The sequence below is a fragment of the Myxocyprinus asiaticus genome, chromosome 4 (genome assembly GCF_019703515.2).
Source record: "Myxocyprinus asiaticus isolate MX2 ecotype Aquarium Trade chromosome 4, UBuf_Myxa_2, whole genome shotgun sequence".
In the NCBI taxonomy this organism is placed as follows: domain Eukaryota; kingdom Metazoa; phylum Chordata; class Actinopteri; order Cypriniformes; family Catostomidae; genus Myxocyprinus; species Myxocyprinus asiaticus.
The window spans coordinates 4,668,939-4,692,216 of record NC_059347.1 but is presented as its reverse complement, the minus strand read 5'-3'; the positions used below and the strand labels follow the sequence as shown (position 1 = coordinate 4,692,216).

At 41.9% G+C, this 23,278-nt stretch overlaps 1 protein-coding gene across 1 annotated transcript in view; it reads left to right on the top strand.

Annotated features, from left to right (window-relative positions):
• Nucleotides 1–20,734: 20,734 nt before the first annotated feature.
• pappaa (pregnancy-associated plasma protein A, pappalysin 1a) overlaps nt 20,735–23,278 on the top strand; it is a 245,529-nt gene continuing 242,985 nt past the window's right edge. Inside the window, exon 1 of the mRNA XM_051690455.1 lies at nt 20,735–21,790. Within this exon, the coding sequence (XP_051546415.1) occupies nt 21,403–21,790 (388 nt within the window). The 5' untranslated portion in view covers nt 20,735–21,402. The remainder of the gene's footprint in view (nt 21,791–23,278) is intronic.

Sequence of the window (23,278 nt, the reverse complement as noted above, 5' to 3'; positions counted from 1 at the left end):
GATTCAATAAGCTGCAAGCCATCATGCTATAATCTAGCTGCAGCAAGTGCGCATGCTCGAGGGATAAGCATCCCTGCGACAGAGTGCGCATCAGCCGGGTGCAGTTTCAGTCTCTCCCCCTTAGATCGGGTCACTTCGCACAACTCACAGAAGAGGCGCTGACCGCACAGCGAATACCAGTTTCTGAGTTTGTAGTTATTTACATGAACTGCTTCCATATTATTTGAACTTTAATAAAGCTATAACGTATTAAATATAACTGCATTAAAGATGTAATGCCGGGGTGTTTCCTTTAAAGACGCTCAACACGCAAGTTTTGCTTCAGCGGAGCGGCAGCTCCAGCTCCAGCTCCACTTATTCCACAATGAGAGTGCTTCTGTATTTACATATTTTGTATTTTTGCATTCCCTCATACTTTGCGATCTACATCATCTGAAGCTGTTTGGAATGTTTAGAGTGCATCTGGACTGTGAGCTGTGTAAATCGTCCTTTCCTCAGTCAGGCGCAAACTGCAGTGCTGCTCTCGTACGTCATCATTAGAGTTTAATGTGATCTCATGTTACGTTAAATGAGATCAAACAACTATTCGACAATGAAAATTTTTGTCAACAATTTTTTATTGTCAACGTTGTCAATAACGTCAACTAATCATTTTGAGCCCTAGCGTCCACACCAACGGATGATAAAATTCCATAGCATTAGTGCGCACTGCAGTTATGTTCACTGTCAAGAAAATGTATGTAGATGAACTGCTACTGCTCTACGTTTCGCAAAAAAATTAAAATAAATAAATAAAACTAAAAGAAAAACAGATGGATACAACTTCAAAGTAGGCAAGACAATGTTGTTGACAGCGCTGGATACCTAAGGTAATTTTGTTATCATCTTGCATTAGCTTTTCAGTATCTCATCTCCGTTAATACTGAAGAAGAATGCAGAAGAAACTTTGTTCTTGAGCAGGAGTTTCCACTTCGTTTGCGTGTTTTGGAATAAGTGGTGATCCGGTGAGTTTGTTATTTTGAATGTTATGATGAGTCCACATTGTGGCACGAGCCCTTTAAAGTTCTATGGATTTTGATTGGCTGTCACTCTTTTTATTGTTCATCAGCTGGAAGAAAATCGCTCTGAAAGTGATCCAAATGATATCGTTCCTCAGTGACATAATCGTTATACTGTAGTTTTTGTGTGGACTCCGCTATCCTCTTAGTTTCAATTTACATTGTGAATATGTGTTCCTTTGTATTCTGTGCATTTTTTATAATTTACATTGTATAAACTTGACTTGCAATGTATTGGATGTTACAAGTTAATGGTATGGCTGTTCATAAGAAGACAAAAGGGCCTCATTCATTAATAATTGCGTAGATTTTGTGTACTTGTACACACACAAATTTATTCTTGCCCTTGTTGTAATGTTAATGAATCCAGGGTATTCTAAATGAAGGAGCACGTGCACAAAGTTATTAATTTGCATAAATCCGCCCAACCCGTAATAAACATGCCAAACCATCTCCAGCACCACCCCTCCTGTAAAGTTGTAAATGTGTAGAGAAAATGCAGCAGAAGCAAAAGGCCAAACAACATCACACTAGTAAAGCATTCATTTAGAATGCTTTTATAAAATATACCACTGTTGATGTTGGATGAACTGAAGGCGTCCTTGGAGTGCTGCTTGTGCAGGACCATTTATCTGTGCCTCACCATTTAGTTCAGGCTGTGCATGTGGTCCATATGGCAGTGTTCGACTTGGGAAGAACAGTTCTGCCCCTTCGCCTGATCGCGAACAGGACACAGTACCGGCACCATGTAAGAGTTAGAATTGCTGCCAGTACTGTGACGCAAATTGCGCACTTCAAGCACTGCCATAAAGTAAATAAATTCCCCGTGCCATTATGATGTTGTGCAGTATATGACCATCTAACAAACCTTTAAAGGCCTGTAAGGAGTATTCCACCAGCTGCATCCATGCACATCCTTAAGCCCCGTTCACAGTGCTAACGACATTGTTGCTTGATGTTGCTAGTCACTGTACGATGAAAGTTGCTAGTGGGCGTTCCTACAGATGTTGCTCTAATGTTATTGGTGGACTGCATGTCTGGCCATAGCAACTAATGCTTATTACAGATAATACTACAGGCAAAACTAAGATATCATTCTAATTTGACAAGGAATCGGTTCTCTTGCCTCTAAAAATAAAAACTCCTTAAGGGAGAGTGTTTTATATAACCTGCAGCAGTGTTCTTTGCATCATATCATTAAACAAGACAAACAATGTATTAAAATATGAATCAAACTCAATCAGAATGCAGACAATATCTGATACAGTTTTCCTCGCATCATTGTTTTATTATATCCATGCATGTGGTTACAGACAAATGATACTGAACAGTGTAATCCCAACATTATAACTTCTCCATCTTGTCTGCCCTCGACACCAGTATCTCACAGGAGACAGATGATGTGAGCTCCACTGTCCTCACTTTAATTGGTAGTCGCTCCTGAATGTCGCTCATCATGTGCATAAGGTTAAACTTTTCTCAGCTTTGTTGTATCGCTCTCCAAGCCCACATCTTGTCACCAACGGTCATTGTAGCTAGTTTCTCTTGAAGTCGCTCTTCTCCAACTTCAAAATGATATTGTGTCACTTTGTCACTCTGTGTCCCTTTGCTCTGTGAACGGGACTTTTGAGTACGTAGATTGTGCGCTCCACACAGAGCGCGTATGAGCAGAACCAGAACCCAGTTTGAGCTATTCACCTTATTCAGCCCTGCCCCTTGTCAGCGCTCCTCTCTTCCGGATTTTGTGACCTAACATCCTGCTTCTTAGGGGTGCATAGATCGATCGGCCGCCGATCTAAATTGGCCGATCTTCGTATTAAATTTGTGATCGGCCAATCATGTCTAGATTCAGGGCTGATCTTTTTTTTTTATTATTGCTGCATGCACAAAATCACACACTGCCACTCTAATGAATGATTGCTTGCTCAGCCCTCGAAGCATGCCACTGTGGCAACTGGAGGGTAAGTTATTGGCAAATAACTAAGCATTCATGAATTTACACTTTCAGACATGTTGAAATTTTGTTAGTTTGTAAGTTTGTTTTTAAAATGTATATGAATTACACGTGTATGAAAATAATTTTCAATCAAATCAAATCAAATCACTTTATTGTCACACAGCCATATACACAAGTGCAATGGTGTGTGAAATTCTTGGGTGCAGTTCCGATCAACATAGCATTCGTGACAGTGATGAGACAGTACCAATTTTCAAATTAACACAGCACAATTTAAACATCTGATATACACATAATTACACTCAACAATATACAAATAATAACATACACATTATTCAATAAAAATAAAAAATAAAAATATATAAAAAAGTATATATAGTATATATAGAATGTACAGTATTGTACTGTATTGACATTCAGGCTGTCGGTTGATAGTCAGTTGTTAAAAGAGAATATAATATAATAATAATATAATTTATGACAGTCCAGTGTGAGATATAAGAGTAAGGGTAATAAAGTGCAGTGCTGATGTATTTTGATCGTGGGAGATCAAGAGTTCAGAAGTCTGATTGCTTGGGGGAAGAAGCTATCATGGAGTCGGCTGGTGCGGGTCCTGATGCTGCGATACCGCCTACCTGATAGTAGCAGTGAGAACAGCCCATGGCTCGGGTGGCTAGAGTCTCTGATGATCCTCCGAGCTTTTTTCACACACCGCCTTGTATATATTTCCTGGAGGGAGGGAAGCTCACCTCCGATGATGTGTCTGGCAGTTCGCACCACCCTTTGCAGTGCTTTGTGGTTGTGGGCGCTGCTATTGCCGTACCAGGCGGAGATGCAGCCAGTCAGAATGCTCTCTACAGTGCAGGTGTAGAACCGTGTGAGGATGTGGCGGTTCATTCCAAACTTCCTCAGCCGTCTCAGGAAGAAGAGGCGATGATGAGCCTTCTTCACAACGACTTCAGTGTTGATGGACCATGTGAGTTCCTCAGTGATGTGGACACCCAGGAACTTGAAGCTGCTGACTCTCTCCACTGGTGCTCCATTGATGGTGATGGGATTGTGTTCTCTGTCTTTTCTTCTGAAGTCCACCACAAGCTCCTTTGTCTTACTGACGTTGAGGGAGAGGTTGTGCTCCTGACACCAGTGTGTCAGAGTGTGCACCTCCTCTCTGTAGGCTGCTTCATCATTGTCAGTGATCAGACCTACCACCGTCGTGTCATCAGCAAACTTAATGATGGCATTGGAGCTATGTGTTGCCACACAGTCATGTGTGTACAGGGAATACAGGAGTGGGCTGAGAACACAGCCCTGTGGGGCTCCAGTGTTGAGGGTCAGTGAGGAGGAGATGTTGCTGCCTATTCTAACCACCTGGCGTCTGCTTGACAGGAAGTCCTGGATCCAGCTGCACAGCGAGCTGTTTAAGCCCAGAGCCCAGAGTTTCTCATCTAGCTTGGAGGGCACTATGGTGTTGAATGCTGAGCTGTAGTCTACAAACAGCATTCTCACATAAGTGCTCTTTTTTTCCAGGTGGGAGAGAGCAGTGTGTATTGTAGATGCAATGGCATCATCAGTGGAGCGGTTGTTGCGGTAAGCAAACTGCAGCGGGTCAAGAGAGAGAGGCAGTACAGAGCAGATGTAATCTCTGATTAGTCTCTCAAAGCATTTGCTGATTATGGGGGTCAGAGCAACAGGACGCCAGTCATTTAAGCAAGTTATTTTTGATTGTTTTGGAACAGGCACAATGGTGGATGTTTTAAAGCATGTGGGGACTACAGACAAAGAGAGGGAAAGGTTGAAAATGTCCGTAAAAACACCAGCCAGTTGGTTCGCGCACGCTCTGATGACGCGGCCCGGAATGCCGTCTGGACCCGCGGCTTTGCGGATGTTCACCCGTCGGAAGGATCGGGTTACATCCGCTACAGAGACGGAGAGTGAACTAATCTCTGTAGCTTCAGCCGCGAGAGCTCTCTCCGTGAGGGCTGTGTTATTTCCCTCGAAACGAGCATAAAAATTATTTAGCTCATCCAGGAGAGAGGCAGCGGTGTTCATGGCGGAGTTTTTATTCCCTTTAAAGTCCGTGATGATGTTAATTCCCTGCCACATGCTTCTATAATTGGTGGTGTTAAACTGTCCTTCAATCTTGCTCCTGTACTGGCGTTTTGCGGTTCTGACTTGTTTATGCTCCTCCGCATTCCCGGAATTAAAAGCGGAGGTCCACACATTAAGTGCCGCACAAACATCGCTATTAATCCAAGGTTTCTGATTCGGATAGATCCGTATTGTTCTGGTCGGAACCACGTCCTCTACGCACGTTCTGATGAAACATATTACACTATCAGCGTAAAGCTCGATGTCGTCATCAGAGGCGGACCGGAACATCTCCCAGTCCGTGTGATCAAAACAGTCTTGTAGCGTAGAATCTGATTGGTCCGACCAGCACTGGATCGTTCTGAGGGTGGGTGCTTCCTGTTTCAATTTCTGCCTGTAAGCGGGTGGTCCGATTTGCCAAATGGTGGGCGGGGGAGGGATTTGTAGCCATCCCGGAAGGGATAGTAGCAATGGTCCAAAACCCGGTCCCCTTGTGTGTTGAAACTAATGTGCTGGTGGTATTTTGGTGCGACTGATTTTAAACTGGCTTTATTAAAGTCCCCGGTCACAATGAACGCAGCCTCAGGGTGCGCGGTTTCCTGCTCACTTATACTCCCATACAGTTCCTTGAGTGCCCGGTCTGTGTCGGCTTGTGGGGGGATGTACACAGCAGTGATAATGACCGCTGTGAATTCCCTCGGTAGCCAGAATGGTCGACACAGAAGCATAAGAAATTCCAGATCAAGAGAGCAGAAAGACTTGATAGAATGTACGTTCTCTGATCACACCAGGATTTGTTGATCATAAAACATACACCACCACCTCTGCTTTTACCTGAGAGGTCTTTCGCTCTGTCCGCTCGGTGCACGGAGAACCTCACAGGTTCAATGGCTGAGTCTGGAATCTCCGCAGACATCTAAGTTTCCATAAGGCAGATAATGCAGCAGTCCCTTGTATCTCGTTGGAAAGAGATCCGCGCTTTCAGCTCGCAGAACTTGTTATCCAGTGACTGAACATTTGCCAGTAGAATAGTGGGTAGCGGGGGTCGATTTGCACGGCGTCTTACTCTGATGAGAACGCCGGCTCTGTTTCCCCTTTTCCTTTTGCGTTTCCGCGGCCGTGCTGCCCAGACAAAGGGCTCCACTTGCGTGTTTGTAAACAGCGGGTCGGCACTGAGGAATGTGAAGTCCGGTTTATGGTGTGAAATTGCTGAACCAATGTCCAAAAGTGTTTGTCTGTTGTAGACAATAAGGCAGACAACATCCAAGACAAAAAACATAAGAATTGTGAACAAAACACTACTATGTTGTGTCAGAGCTCGCAACGCAGCAGCCATACTCGGCACCATCTTGAGTCATTACGGTATAAATTCTGACTTGCTGTTCAATTACACATGGAGAGGACAAAGATACTTCAAATGGATGTATAAACGAATTAAACAACGGTGTGTGTGGAGCGATAGGGAGATTAATGGGTCAGAATCAAATGTTATTTTTTTCAAGAAGATTTACCTAAAGAAAATTATATCTAAGGGACATGAAGCTGGGGCTGTGCCAGGGGTGGGCTTACCAGACCCCTGATGTTTCAGGAAAAGCCCCAAACGTTTTTATAACCTTGTACTAATCACTGAGTATTCATGCGAGCAGTAAAATAAAATCCTTTACTCCTATTCTGCTCGCTGTGCATCAAACAGTGTCTTCTTTTATGCTAATTCACTCCTGACAAGATCCGCCCACTCAGACAAAAGTACTGACCAATATGTAAACTGGCCAAATCATCGATAAGAAGTTACATACTGTCCAGCCAATCAGATTGGAACTTTTGGATTTACTGTAATAACCTCGATTCATTAGTAAGATGGTTTGTTGGTGTGCATTTGTCGTAGTGAGGATTTATTAGAATATTGAAATGGACATTTAAAAAAAAAAGGTAAAGCTGGCATCAGCACTTTAACAGCAAGATGTGGCTGCTTCAGGTGTAACTACTATATAACTTATTGATTGCATTATCAAATGAGGCTAACTATTTGTAGCTTAACAGTCCTTTAACTGTAAAATGACAACTATAGATTTAATTATTACATTATTTACATTTTTGTGTCATTTAAAAAATTATTTCTTTTTGAAAGGAAGACAAGCAAACGAAAAGCTTGTTTCTGACTAGTCCTCACGCAGTCTTCCAAAATCACACACACACTAAAATAGCATCTATCGAAATTTGAATAAAGGAATAGTTCACCCAAAAATGAAAATTCTCTCATCATTTACTCACAATCATGCCATCCCAGACGTGTACGACTATCTTTCTTCTGCTGAACACAAATGAAGATTTTTAGAAGAATACCCCAGCTCTGTAAGTCCTAATGAAAGTGTATGGTGACCAGAACTCAGAAGGTCCAAAAATGACATAAAGGAGGCATACAAGTAATCCATATGAATTAAATCAGTGGTTAAATCCATAACTTCTGAAGCAATATGATAGGTGTGGGTGAGAAATAGGTCAATATTTAAGTTCTTTTTTACTATCAGTCTACACCTTTGACCACCCCGAACCAGCAGGTGGCTGAATGTGAAAGTGAAAATCACTGCCACACCAGAATGTGGAAGTGAAGTTAAAAGTGTAGATTTACAGTTAAAAAAGGACTTAAATATTGATCTGTTTCTCACCCACACCTATTATATTGCTTCAGAAGATATGGATTTAACCACTGGAGTCTTGTGGATAATTTTTATAATGCCTTTTGGGCCGTCAAAGATCTGGTCACCATTCACTTGCATTGTGAGGACCAACAGAGCTGAAATATTATTTTAAAAATATTTGTTTGTGTTTTGCAGAAGAAAGAAAGTCATACACATCTGGGATGGCATGAGGGGGTGAATAAATTATGAGAATATTTTTCGTTTTTTGGTTAACTATCCGTTTAATAACCTTATACTGTTTCTTAGGCTTAAAACACAGCTTTAATGTCATGATCTTACCTGAACAATTTCAGAAGCTTGTGTCACCTCTCTGTCTTTCCTTCCCCCAAATTTGGCACACTAAATGGGGTTAGCATGAATAGCTCCCAGAGCAAATTTCTGACCTCTAGGACAAACTCTAGAGTGCCACCATCAGTTCAGAGTTTCACTTTTCTTTTGTGCATATCTTTTGAAGAGAGAATGGATGTGAACCCCTGATCTATAATAAAGTGTAGAGATAAGTGATGTGAACAGATGAGGTGTCACTGTCAAAAACTCATTGTGACACAGTAACACTGGCAAGAGTAATACACACTGATGGTTCAGCATCACACACCAGATATGTTAATAAATAAGATATATTACTGTAGTGGATTCAACTATAAGGAAGCGGGAAGCTGGGTGGCAGTCCAGGTAAATCAAGCTTTAATGGTTTTCCCCAGTCTAACAAACAGTCTTTGGCTTTTCAGCTTCACAGCAGGGCATTTACTCTTCAGCTTCACAACAAGGTATCTATTTTAGCTTTAGTCATAAGGGACAACATAAACTCCTAAATATTTAAGTTCAGCATCTTTGCAGCGTTTAGCTTCATGGAATGTCAGGTCTGTGTGACTGGGAATCTCTCTCCCTCACTGGCATTCTCGGCGGCCTTTTCAAGCCCATCTCCATCGTCACTGTAACAAAGCACAGGTGTTACGCATCATTAATCACCAGGTGATGGCCCTTACCACTTCCTCTCTCCCAAGTGACAGACACATGACCATGTCCCGCTCCACAATTACATATTATCCAATCCAAAACAGCTCCATGTGAGGCATTATTAGGCATATAGATCCATGTTTAAAAATAAATAATAATGATAAAAAATAAAAGATAAAAAACACACAAAAAAAATAAAATAAAACAACAACAACAACAACAACAACAACAAAAAAAAAAACCATCACCAACACTACACCTTTGCCTACCCCTGGTTGCTATTGCTAGGATACTTTTGGTCTTTGTCATTGTTCAATAATGCAGTTTAATTACAAAACCAAATAAATAGTAATAATAATAATAATAATAATAATAGAAATTCCCCAGTGTCTGAATTTTTGACAAGTTTAATTAGTGATAACTAAATACTTTAAATACTAACACTAATTTTTAAATCGTTGGTTCAATAAAAAAAAAAAAAAAAAACATATGGTTCTACACCTTTAAAAAATTGTCTTAGATCTTTATGGCAGTTCATTTACATTTGCAAATTTGACGTCTTATGTAATAAATGAATAAATGTGTTTCTAAGTGTTTGTTTACAGGCACCATGAGCTCGTTAATCTGATCAGCCGCACCTGTGCCCCATTTTCCCTTCCCTCCCTAATGCCCTCGTGTTTGCTGTCTTGTGCCAGATTGTCTTTCCAGTTACCAGTCTTGGTCTCCTGTCGGTCGGTTCTTGCTGTGTTTGTTTGTTCAGCTCCCAGCCTATACATCATTGCCATACTCACCCGGTTCCCGGTTCCCGGTTCCTTCACCCTTGCCATTGGCTGCGGCTCACCTCCTCTCTCCCGCCACTCGTCGCTGACGTTGCCTGGATGTATTTTCCTCTCAGCCCCATGCTTCAGATGCCGGCTGTTCTGCCTTCCTGCCTTTACCGGCTTGTGTTCATTAAAAGCATTGGAATTTATGCTGATGGTCTCTGGGTCCTCTGTGACTAGTCTTGACACTAGGGGAGGGAGCCCTGCTGGGCTGCCATGAGAAGCAACTGTCCTCCACCAACCAGGTTCTTGAAGCTATGGCACATCAGCTCACCGAGCTTACTGAGCAGATGGGGCAGCTGCTGAGCTTGGCTGAATCTGCCCCTTCCACTGCGTCTCCTCCATCTGCGCCTCCGCCTACCACCAGTTCCCCTGACCAGCGGAGATCTGAACCATGACTCAATCCGCCTTCTCCCTATGACAGCAATCCCAGGTCCTGCGGACTCTTTCTATCTCAATGTTATCTTATCTTCTCACTTCAGTCGTTTGCCTTCCCCAACAATACTTCAAAGATCGCCTATGTTATCACCCACCTTATTGGATGGGCACGCGAGTGGGTAAGTGTGGTAGTGTGGGAAGCCCAGTCTGGTTGTTGTTCCAGCTATGGGGAGTTCATTTCTGAGATGAAGAATATCTTTGATCAGTCTCTGCAGGGAAGGGAGGCGACTCATCAGCTGTGTGATCTCCATCAGTGGGAGTGATTGGTAATGGACTATGCCATCGAGTTCTGCACCATTGCCGCTGCCGGTGATTGTAATGAGGGGGTGCAGTGGGACTGCTTCCTGTTTGGGCTTGTGGATCACATCCATGGGGGAAGGCCATGGATAAGTACATTGAGGAGAATCTGGCAGCGGGGCTCATTCGCCCTTCCTCATCCCCGGCTGGCACAGGGTTCTTCTTTGTTCGCTCTGCCTCTGCATCAATTATTGTGATTATCAATCTTGATCACCATCAAGAACAGGCATCCTTTACCTTTGATGTCTTCAGTCTTCGAGTTGTTGCAGAGGTCGACCATCTTTACTAAGTTGGACCTGCGCAGCGCCTACCACCTTGTGCAGATGAGGGAGGGGGATGAATGGAAGACGGCTTTCAACACCTTTATGGGGCATTTTAAATACATAGTCATGCCCATTGGTTTGACCAATACTCTGGCCGTCTTTTAGACCTTTTAAACAATGTGCTGCATGACATGGTTAATCAGTTTTTCTTTGTGTATATGGATGACATACTGATCTTCTCCCAGTCTTTCCAGGACCACACCCAGCATGTCCACCAGGTTCTCCAGAGGCTCCTTGAGAATCAGCTGTATGTTAAGGCGGAAAAGTGTCAGATCCGTGCACAGTCAGTTCTGTTCCTGGGGTTTGTAGTCTCCTCTGAGGGGATTCGTGTGGATCCTGGCAAGGGCTGTATCCGGTTGGCCAATCCCTGATTCCTGCAAGGCCCTGCAGAGGTTTCTGGGATTTGCCAACTTTTACAGACAATTTATCAAGAACTACAGCCAAGTTGCTGCTCCTCTGACGAATTTGACCTCCACCAAGAAGCTGATTTTGTGGCCGTCCAGTCCCAGGCGGCCTTTGATAAACTTAAATCTCTATTTACCTCAGCGCCCATTCTATATGAATTTCCCAGACCCATCTCATCATTTTGTGGTGGAGGTAGATGTGTCAGGGGTAGGCGTCGGGCAGTCCTTTCACAACAGTCCACTTTGGATGGTTTGACTTTTTCTCCCATTGTCTCTCACAGGTAGACGGAACTCTGACATCGGCAACAGGGAGCTCTTAGTGGTTATGCTGGCCTTGGATGAGTGGCACCACTGGTTGGAGGAGCCAAGTAACCTTTTGTGGTCTGGACCGACCACAAAAACCTGGAATATATTCAATCTTCTAAGAGGTTGATTTCACGGCAGGCCCATTAGGCGCTCTTCATTGGGCAGTTTGATTTTACGGTCTCATACCCTCCAGGCTCCAAAAACACTTTGCACGATGCACTTTCTCTCAAGCGTTTCCTGGACCCGAGCACCCGGTCTGTTCCGACCCCATCGACCCCACCAACCAGTCTCGTGGGGGATTGAGGCTCGGGTTAAGAGAGCGCTCAGGATGGTACCTGCCCAGATGGGATGCCCAGGAGGTCTTCTGTTTGTCCCTGAGTTAGTCAGATCACCCATCCTCCAGTTGTGCCATGCGTCCAATGTTGCCTGTCATCCAGTAGTCAAGCACACACTGGCGCTAGTGCGTCAGAGGTTCTGGTGGCCAACGATGTTGAGAGATGTCCGTCAGTTTGTGGCGACCTGCCCAGCCTGTGCTCATAACAAACCTCCCAATCACCCATCTGCCGGCCTCCTCCAGCCCCTTCCCATCCCCTCCCATTCTTGGTATCACATTTCCCTAGATTTTGTGACCATCTCCCTCTGTCCCTGGGTAATACCGTGGTGTTAATGCTGTTGGACCATTTCTCCAAGGCTGCCCATTTTATTCCCCTACCCAAATTCCACTCTTCCCAGGAGACGGCGACTGCTGTCGTAGACCACGTCTTCCATATCCATGGCCTCCCGGTGGATGTGGTCTCTGACAAGGGCCTGCAGTTGTCTCTTACTTTTGGAGAGAGTTTTGCTGGCAGTTAGGGATCTCAGTTAGTCTGCCATCTGGGTTCCATCCACAGACTAATGGCCAGACTGAGTGGGCCAACCAGGACTGTCGTCTAGCCAATCAGAATCCTGCCACCTGGAGTCGCCATCTCTCCTGGATAGAATATGCCCACAATTCTCTGCCGGTGTCATCTACGGGTATGTTGCCTTTTCAGTCATGTCTGGGGTACCAACCTCCTTTGTTTTGTGCCCAGGAGCTGGAGGCCGCTGTTCTTTCTGCCGTGGTGTTCGTCAGACGCTGTCGTTGGACCTGGGCTCGGGCTCTGCTCCAGGCGAGGGACCAGACCAAGTCCTGCGCTGATCCCACCGGTCTACGTTGTGGGCCAAAAGGTTTGGCTATCCACTAAGGACCTCTCGCTCAAGACTACCATCCGCAAGCTGTCCCCTCGGTTTGTGGGCCCGTTTTCCATTTCCAAAGTCTTCAGTTCGGTGGTGGTGTGGCTCAAACTTCCTCCCTCCCTGGGTAGAGTCCATCCGGTCTTCCACATCAAGCCCTTGATATGTTGCCCCCTTAATCCCTCTAACCCTCCTACCCCTCCTCCTCCTCTTGGGGTTGACGGGGCCCCTGCTTACATGGTCCAGTGGCTACTGGACGTCAGGTGGAGAGGACAGGGCTTCCAGTACCTGGTCAACTGGAGAGGCTATGGTCCTGAGGAGAGGTGTTGTGTCCTGGCCTGGGACATTCTGTATCCATCCCTTATTGATGATTTCCACCATCGTCACAGGTCGACCCATCAGGGAGCACCTAGAGGTGCTACTGAGGGTGGAGGTAATGTCAGGATTTCTGGTTGATCTGATGGTGAGTTGGTCTGTTATGTCATGCTTCCTGTTTCCCCAAGTGTTTATGTGTGTTTGTTTACAAGCGCCAAGTGCTCATCGGTGCTGCGGGTTTCCTTGCAGGGCTGAAGAGCTTGTTAATCTGATCAATGCTCATGTTCCCCATTTTTCCTTCCCTACATAATGCCCTCATGTTTTCTGTCTTAGAATTATTCTCTATAAGCAACTTCACTACTATGCTGTTATAGGAAGAGCTAACAAAAATGATCAAAACATCAAAATCAACAACATTATGCTATATCCAATACCGACTAAACTCCTCAAAGAGGTGTTTCCTGTAATCTCAGAACCTCTTAATATTATTAACTCCTCATTATCCTTAGGGCATGTCCCAAGAAACTTTAAACTGGCAGTTATCAAACCGCTTATCAAGAAACCACAGCTTGATCCAGGAAAATTGGCTAATTATAGACCGATTTCAAATCTCCCAGTTATGTCAAAAATACTAGAAAATGTAGTGTCCTCCAAACTATATTCATTTTTACAGGGAAATGGTGTATATGACGAATTCCAGTCAGGATTTAGCCCCATCATAGTAAAGAGACTGCACTTGTCAGAGTTACAAATGATTTGCTCTTATCATCTGATCGCGGCTGCATTTCTCATCTAGTGTTTTTAGATCTTAGTGCTGCCTTTGACACCATAGACCATGACATTCTCTTGGATAGGCTTGAGAATTACGTTGGCATTTGTGGACAGGCATTAGCTTGGTTTAGGTCCTATCTCTCTGACCGCTACCACTTTGTCTGTGTAAATGAGGAACTGAAAGTTCAAATTAAAGTTAAGTATTGAGTGCTACAGGGATCAGTTTTAGGGCCTCTGCTTTTCTACCTACATATGCCCCACCTTGGAGACATTTTTAGGAACCATGGAATCTGTTTTCACTGTTATGCCGATGATACACAACTTTATATTTCTTCAAAACCCAATGAAATTTCACAATTGTCCAAATGAATAGTGTATAAATGATATCAAAGAGTGGATGGCTACAAAAGGAGGGAGATCATTTTCATATTTGGCTCTTAAACTATGGAATAGTCTTCCTAGCAGTGTTCGAAACTCAGACACGCTCTCTCAGTTTAAGTCTAGACTAACGACTTATCTATTCAGCCAGGCATACACCTAATTTCCCTCAATTCATAGCTATGCTGCTTTAGTTAGGTCTGCCAGAACTGAAAACACTTCTCTTATTTTTAACCCTGCTTTAAATCGAATGGCATATACGCCAATTATATCCTGAGGTTACCAGAGCCTGCCAGATCCATCTCTGGTCCTGCCTGATGTCCGATTCCCACTGTGTCGCTGAGTGATGATGACCAACTGCAGCATGTGCCAGCCAGACTTCACTTGAGTCTACTAAGACAAACTTCACAGTGGATGAATTGATGCAAACTCAAAGACATGGGATTCTTCATGAGCCACTGTCTGAAGCATGGGCTCAGGATGGAGTTCACCAAAATTACCTGCCATAAGCACTGAATGATATCTGTAACTAACTTGGTCAAAGGAGGGACAACACTATCTTAAACTACACAGGAAATGAATTAACCACAAACAAAAGCCTTCATCGGCCAAAATCAAAGGACAATGCATCTATGTGTGTATCCTCAGTTAATTCAGGATGACTTCAAGGACTTTAACACTAAAACTTATAGTTCATATAAAATCTTTTTTTTAAATTTTTTTATAATTGACCCTCAACACTTACTTAGTTTACTAATTTTAACCATTAATAGTTCTAAACATAAATAACTAATATTGGCATTATATTCATTCATTTTCTGTTATAACATAATTTCATGTACAGCTGCTTTGAAACAACGACTGTTGTGAAAAGCACTATACAAATAAATTTGACTTGACTTGTGACAGATTGTCTTGTAACTCTTCCCAGTTACGAGTCTTGGTCTCCTGTCAGTTGGTTCTTGTGGTGTCTGTTCATGTGTGTGTTTGTTCAGCTCCCAGCATTTTCCTCCTCATCATTGACATACTCACCTGGTTCCCTGCAGTCATTACATCGCTCACCTACCTTTCTTGGAGTTCCCGGTTCCTTCACCCTCATCATTAGCCACGGCTCACCTCCTCTCTCCCGCCGCTCATCACTAACGTTGCCTGGGCGGATTTTCCCCTCAGCCCTGTGCTTCAGCTACCAGCTGTTCTGCCTTCCTGAGTTGGTTTCGTTTTGACAGTTTGACCCTATTACTTGCTTGTGTTCATTAAAAGCATTGGAATTTCATTGCTAATTTGCAATAAATAAATACATAAATAAATAAAGTAAAACAAGCATTTAAAAATTGAAAAGTAAAATGAATAAACTATAAAAGTATTGAGGTTGCTCCCAACCCTGGTAACATATAATAAAAAAAGGATCAAGCCAAAAGTTACCATTATTATAAACACATTTATATCTTGTATTGATTTAACATGTTCCAGAGTTGAAAACCTTTCACAAAAAAACAAAAAACAAAAAAAAAACCTTTGGCCTTGAGTCATCATACAATATTCAATCCTAATCATTCAGTGTGCTGGTTGTTGTTACCATTCTGTCTATTCATAAACAGAGAATCTAAAGTGTTCCTTCTTTAAATGGACGATGTGAAAGGCACAATGTTACCAATTTTCAGCAACTTTTGAGAAGTAATTACATGAATGACCAAAGTTCAGCCATGAAACTCTAAAGTGCAAGCTCATAGGTTCTTTGTAGGGATGTGCACGGATAGTTGACATTCGGTTAACCACTCAACACACCACTATTCGGTTATTCAACATGTGCAATCGAGGTCTTCAACCTAACCCAAAACTCGACGAGTTCTGACAAACCGTCGGGTTAGGGTCAGTTTTTCAAGTATAGGGCAAGTTAGGGACTGTTCAAACATGCTTTTCTGTGCGTCTGCACTGTTTTTCCATATATTGTTAACACAAGCTGGATGGACATCTTTGACTTTTGCACTGAATCTCGTTGTTTTTTCTTCCAGAGTCTCTTGCGCTTTCTCTTTTTTTACTAACATTTAAATTGCTCAGTTTTGCAGATTAGCTGGTTTCTCTGCAGTGCAATGCTTGAGTTTTTATCTTAAACCCACCTCCACCCCAGTGTCACTTGCCTAGATCTGCTACATGGTGATTGTTTGTAATGTTTATTTGTGCAGCAGCATGTCATACATGCTCGATACAGCATGTCTTACATTTTGTCTAATTGTGCAGCAGCAGTAGCATGCTTAACTCAATATGTCGGTGTGTTTTCTAGCAGTAGCAAATCTCTGTACGTGCTTTGTAGCAGCAGCAGCAGCAGCTTTCCCAGGTCTAGTCTGCCAAGACCAATATCATATAAGAAACCCCCCCAAAATTTCAACTAGTCCTGATTTTTCTCAATGCTTAATGGATCAGTAGTTTATATATCACTTTGAATTTTATATGAATTTTTGAAATTATATGAATGAAAGTTTCTTCATATTTTTTTAACATTGATTGATCTGTTAAGTATTAATTAGTTAATGTTATTAATTAAAGCTCCAGTATCCTTTATGATGTGAAATTTAGTGGAACTGAAAGTTTCCTCTTAAGGTTGTCCATCAATTGGGGTGACCTGACTGTTCTGACCTGTGTCATTCTTCTGTTCTGTCTGGACAAAGGAAAAAATGTGGTCATGCCACTGCAATGTGACAAAACTGAGACAAATATTTAACATTGGTTTGGCCCTGTTTTATGGTAGGTAGCAATTTTCTGCTGTCTGCATGTTCGTTTACACCAAACAAACAAAGAACCAAAGATCTTTGGCATTCCACACCGGCTCTGTCTCCACACTCCACACAGATGGTCTGCCATACGAAGGTGGACCACCTCAAAGAACTGAGAAAATAAAGCTGATTTCATGTAGAATAGGGCAGCTTCCACGTCTTTCTCTATCCCTTTTTCGTGCTCATACCTTTCCTGTTTTATAGATTTGCATGCAGACTGAGCGATATTTTAAAGTTTAACATAGTTCATAGTAATGAATAAGTCTGGTCACACCTTGCTTCAGTGTTCACGTTTTCCTGTGGATTTGCATAAGAAAGTACTGAGATGTTCTAATGAATTACATGTGCTTAATGGGTATTAATTTGTGGAACAGCTTGTAATTACTACTTTTTATTTATTCATTATGTACATTAAAAAAATAATATGTACTTTATCATGAAATGTGAAACAAGAAGTTCTGTATCAAAATCAATAAAAGCAAATTATTAGCTTTTTATTACCTGCCTATATCATTCAATTAATCTAAGGCAGATTCATTGTATTCAATATATTAATTATTTTAAGAAAAAATTTAAACAGCTCTAGATTAATTTAGTTGCATCTATATAAATGCGTAACACTGTGAAACATGTTTTGTCAGATGACCTAAAATGTGCTACTGTTACTCTGGTAACATCTAAATGAACTGGTTTTATTCTAGTCAAAGATAGTATTTAATATAAATGGGTCAAAATTACTACAGAACGTAACACCAAAGCATGTTTAACCTCGAGCGACGTGTCGTCTACATGTGTGGACATTGTATTTTGGCTTCGCTATACACAATGCATAATTTTAATTAATTTAAATACTGTATTTATATATTGTATTGTTAAATACTGTATATTATATATACAGAATCTCTGAATACTGTTCACAACACTCTACACTGTCATTTAAGGGTTAAACTTTTGCTGCACTGAGTCAAGTAACACAACAGCATGTCGATTTCCGTGAAGTGCTTCTACAGACGCCAAGCCAACAAAAGTGCCTCTGGTGAGAATCCTCTTAAAGTAATAATTTTATAATTTTTTTTTATTTTTATTTAAACTTGTTTGGGTGTAAGTTTGGGAGGAGCATTTGGTATGCCATTTAAATAAATTCATTCATTTTTCACAAGTCAGCATGCTGATAAAAATGATGTCCACATTTTGGGACATTATTTCTTCAAAAGTTGACAAAATATGTTAGTTATTTTGAATAACTTACAACATTAACATATCTGTGGGTCATTTTGCTTCATTTTAATTTGGATTTTGTTATATTTTGTTATCACTGTACTGTACAATACGGTTATATTCATTAACATTAGTAAATGCATTCCTATATACAGGTGCTGGTCATATAATTAGAATATCATCAAAAAGTTGATTTATTTCACTAATTCCATTCAAAAAGTGAAACTTGTATATTATATTCATTCATTACACACAGACTGATATATTTCAAATGTTTGTTTCTTTTAAATTTGATGATTATAACTGACAACTAAGGAAAATCCCAAATTCAGTATCTCAGAAAATTAGAATATTGTGAAAAGGTTCAATATTGAAGACACCTGGTGCCACACTCTAATCAGCTAATTAACTCAAAACACCTGCAAAGGCCTTTAAATGGTCTCTCAGTCTAGTTCTGTACGCTACACAATCATGGGGAAGACTGCTGACTTGACAGTTGTCCAAAAGACGACCATTGACACGTTGCACAAGGAGGGCAAGACACAAAAGGTCATTGCAAAAGAGGCTGGCTGTTCACAGAGCTCTGTGTCCAAGCACATTAATAGAGAGGCGAAGGGAAGGAAAAGATGTGGTAGAAAAAAGTGTACAAGCAATAGGGATAACCGCACCCTGGAGAGGATTGTGAAACAAAACCCATTCAAAAATGTGGGGGAGAACCACTACGCACAGACGTATGCAAGACATAGGTTTCAGCTGTCGCATTCCTTGTGTCAAGCCACTCTTGAACAACAGACAGCGTCTGAAGCGTCTCGCCTGGGCTAAAGACAAAAAGGACTGGACTGCTGCTGAGTGGTCCAAAGTTATGTTCTCTGATGAAAGTAAATTTTGCATTTCCTTTGGAAATCAGAGTCCCAGAGTCTGGAGGAAGAGAGGAGAGGCACACAATCCACGTTGCTTGAGGTCCAGTGTAAAGTTTCCACAGTCAGTGATGGTTTGGAGTGCCATGTCATCTGCTGGTGTTGGTTCACTGTGTTTTCTGAGGTCCAAGGTCAACGCAGCCGTATACCAGGAAGTTTTAGAGCATTTCATGCTTCCTGCTGCTGACCAACTTTATGGAGATGCAGATTTCATTTTCCAACAGGACTTGGCACCTGCACACAGTGCCAAAGCAACCAGTATCTGGTTTAAGGACCATGGTATCCCTGTTCTTAATTGGCCAGCAAACTCGCCTGACCTTAACCCCATAGAAAATCTATGGGGTATTGTGAAGAGGAAGATGTGATATGCCAGACCCAACAATGCAGAAGAGCTGAAGGCCACTATCAGAGCAACCTGGGCTCTCATAACACCTGAGCAGTGCCACAGACTGATCGACTCCATGCCACACCGCATTGCTGCAGTAATTCAGGCAAAAGGAGCCCCAACTAAGTATTGAGTGCTGTACATGCTCATACTTTTCATGTTCATACTTTTCAGTTGGCCAAGATTTCTAAAAATCCTTTCTTTGTATTGGTCTTAAGTAATATTCTAATTTTCTGAGATACTGAATTTGGGATTTTCCTTAGTTGTCAGTTATAATCATCAAAATTAAAAGAAATAAACATTTGAAATATATCAGTCTGTGTGTAATGAATGAATATAATATACAAGTTTCACTTTTTGAATGGAATTAGTGAAATAAATCAACTTTTTGATGATATTCTAATTATATGACCAGCACCTGTATTTACTGTGCATTTTTCACATTGAGAATCAATGGGTTCATCCAAAAGCTGAAACATTTTGCTTTCAGAGGCTTTATATGGAGTTCGGATGAAAATAAGGTGCATTTCGAACTTTTCTGAGACCAGTGCAGACAGACACCACACTGGATGTTAAGTCATTCACTAAATAGGGATCAAAGGAGCAAGGGTGCATCCTATAACTTTCTATGCAGCTAAGTGCAGTCACTCCTAAAATTCGACATAAGTTCAGTTTCAAGCTACAGATGATGTTTGGACCACACAACATGTTTGGCAGAAATGGGACAATAATCAGTATATAGATTCAGAATTTATAATGATACATTTTATTTTAACATGGTTGACAGTGACTGGATGATGCTGGCTTTGAAAATTATTTATTCAGCTTTACAGAAAATATTTTATAGATTGTACAACAAGTGATCCAGTGCAACTAAGCCTTCTTGGAGTGTGAAAAGTTTTAAATGAATTAAATGGTTTGAATTGTAGCCACTAGAGGGACACACACACACACACACACACACACACACACACACACACACACACACACACACACACACACACACACACACACGTTGGTGCGGCTATCCTTATGAGGACTCTCTATAGACATGATGATTTTTATACTTTACTAACTATAGATTATATCCCCTAACCCTAAACCTCACAAAAAAACTTTCTATATTTTTACATAAAAAAATAAAATAAAAATAAAAACATTTAGTATGTTTTTTTATGCAATTTGAATTCTGGGGACACTAGAAATGTCCTCATAAACCACATTTATAGCATAATACCCTTGTAATTACCAGTTTGTAACCTAAAAAAAAAAAAAAAGTCATCGTAAACCACACAAACCCGCCCACACAAACCCGCCCACACACACACACACACACACACACACACACACACACACACACACACACCTCTTTCCACTTCTGTAAACACTACCCAACACTTGAAGGAGCATGTGTGGAAATGTTCGTGCCGTTAGTGCTTTACCTGTGACTTCAGCACAGCGCAAGAGGAGGACCGACAGGAGAAAAACTCTTGTACGACTGAAACATGGGCTATTCTGCTGCCAGCCGAGGAACATTCTCACACTCAAAGCACTGAAGGATCTACTCCAGAGCTCACAGCACATCCATGAGAATTCGCGATGCTTTGGACACCCCCAAACCTCCTGCAAAACATCTCAAACGCTTCAACTTCTAATGACATGACAACTTTAACAGCTTTATCCTCGGATATGACAGCTCGTCGTGTGTGGACGCATTCATAAATTGTTTTCAAACATTGTTTTGCGAGTAAAAAAGACATAAGTGAGTGCTGAATGTTGATGAAGACTGTTATTGATTGATTACTGGTTGATTAGCGGGTTACATCAATGAATACAATCTCAATTTCAGCACAAGACTCAGTTTTGCTTCCAGAAGGGGCAAAAACCCGGCTCTTATAGAAAGAAATAACAGCAAAAGCTTCATGGGTTTGTTTATCTGGGACCTTCGTTTTTGAGAAACGATTGTGAAAGAAAAAGAAAAGACAAAACAACAAGTGGAGGGACTTGTGGAGAGGCAGAGCGCGTCCGTGCGCATTTCACTGGGACATAACTTAGCCATCATCATCATCTCTCGTGAGTTGAATAAAATGAAAGTTTGGACTTTTCTTCCGTGTTTGGCCGTCCTACTCATCCTGTGCGTGGGATCAGACTGCGGGACGGTCCTGAGGAAGACCCGATCCAAGCGCGAGCTGGTGAAGATCAGAGAAGCCAAAGCCGTCTTCCCGGGGGCTTGTGCCACCCGACTGCCCCGGGGCAAGCGCTCCCTGCCCACGCTAGACCGCCGGCTCCCCCGCCAGCGCCGCCGCTCCTCTCCAGCGGAGGATGCGAACTTCTCCCGGGGTAAAGCCGTGTATTTCACGGGCAGAAGGGATCAGCTAAGACTCAAGCCCGGTGTGGAGATACCGAAAGGCAATTTCACTCTCCAGATGTGGGTCAAACCAGAGGGTGGTCAGCGCTCTCCCACTGTCATAGCTGGTATGCGTAAATCTGTCTGTCTAAAGTAAATTAATGAATGTTTGTGAAAGGGTTATGCATGTTTATATTGCATCATAATGCATGCATATAATGCTTAACCAGGTGGGTCTGACAGCATGACGATAGTGCGTAACTTGCACCTCGTACATTATCCACATAAACGAATTTCAACCAGCAAACAATCCTAATAGCTGGCATGATTATACAATAAATAATACCTCCACACATAAACTTAATGTTGGCATACTTTGGCGCATTTGTGCTATTTGCTTTAGACAATATTCAGTTATTCAGTTACAATATACAGTTATCAATGCGAAGGGGAAATATATTACATCTGCAACATATACAAAACAATATATATATATATATATATATATATATATATATATATATATATATATATATATATATATATATATATATCAATTCATTCATTCTCATAATGAACACAGGGAAATAATATTGCAAATCTGCAAAAATCTCGTGCACCGAAATCTGATCATCTCCCAGGATTATCTCCTTTCTTTTAGATACTAATAAAGTCGTAATGATGTAAATGCACCGAGAGCTCATATTTGCTATTTCTGAGAGAGAGGGACTTTGAGTTTTCCAGGGTTTTCCCTTCCCGTGTCTTTGCGCGTCTGGAGAGCCTGATGAACCCGCCTCCCTTTTAAACCACATGCGACCATCAAATCCCCGAAAGACCCCAAATCCCCCACCTACCCCCCTCTCCATCCATTCATGAGGGGGAAACACAGGATAAAAGTGAAGCTGCTCTCAGCTTTGCAGATGTTTGAAGTATTTACTCGGTTGCGCATCTGCTGCTTGCGTGACCATATCGTGCGCATTGTATTTACAGTCTTATTCAAGACCCTCAGACAACAGAAAGCACGATTCAAGTTTGCAAACCGCGTATTTCACGCTGTTCTTTACCCGCACGTTACCCGAGTAAGAATTACACCATCGCTTTTGTTTCCACTTTTTGCCAACAGAGAGCGTAAGCGACACAAAAAGAAACTGTCTCTGTATCTTTATTAAAGTCAAAAGCGGAAAAGGACTCTGGCTTTGAGAAGTGTGTTTTTCTACGCAGTCACGCACGAACAGACAGATCAGACTGAGATTCTACAACTGATGCGTCAGTGGGCATTACTGATTCACAGGGGTAACATCTGATGCCTGTGCACTCCCCTCCAGAACCCCATCCCATCACGTAGAGATGACATCAACCGTTTGCAGTGGGTTTGCATTGGACTAAATGCCTGACTTCAGCACTATGGAGATAAACAATATTACCCAACCCCCCCCCCCCCCAACATCAATCAAACTTGAATAATTTTCATTAGAATTTTGGATCCAATTGTATACGGAATTAAAAATGGAATCAAAATCTCTCACAACTGTATGCATGAAAATGTCTGAACTCTATACAGTATATCCACAGATTATATCTCTCATATCACGTGTGTGTGGATGGATCTAATGTGT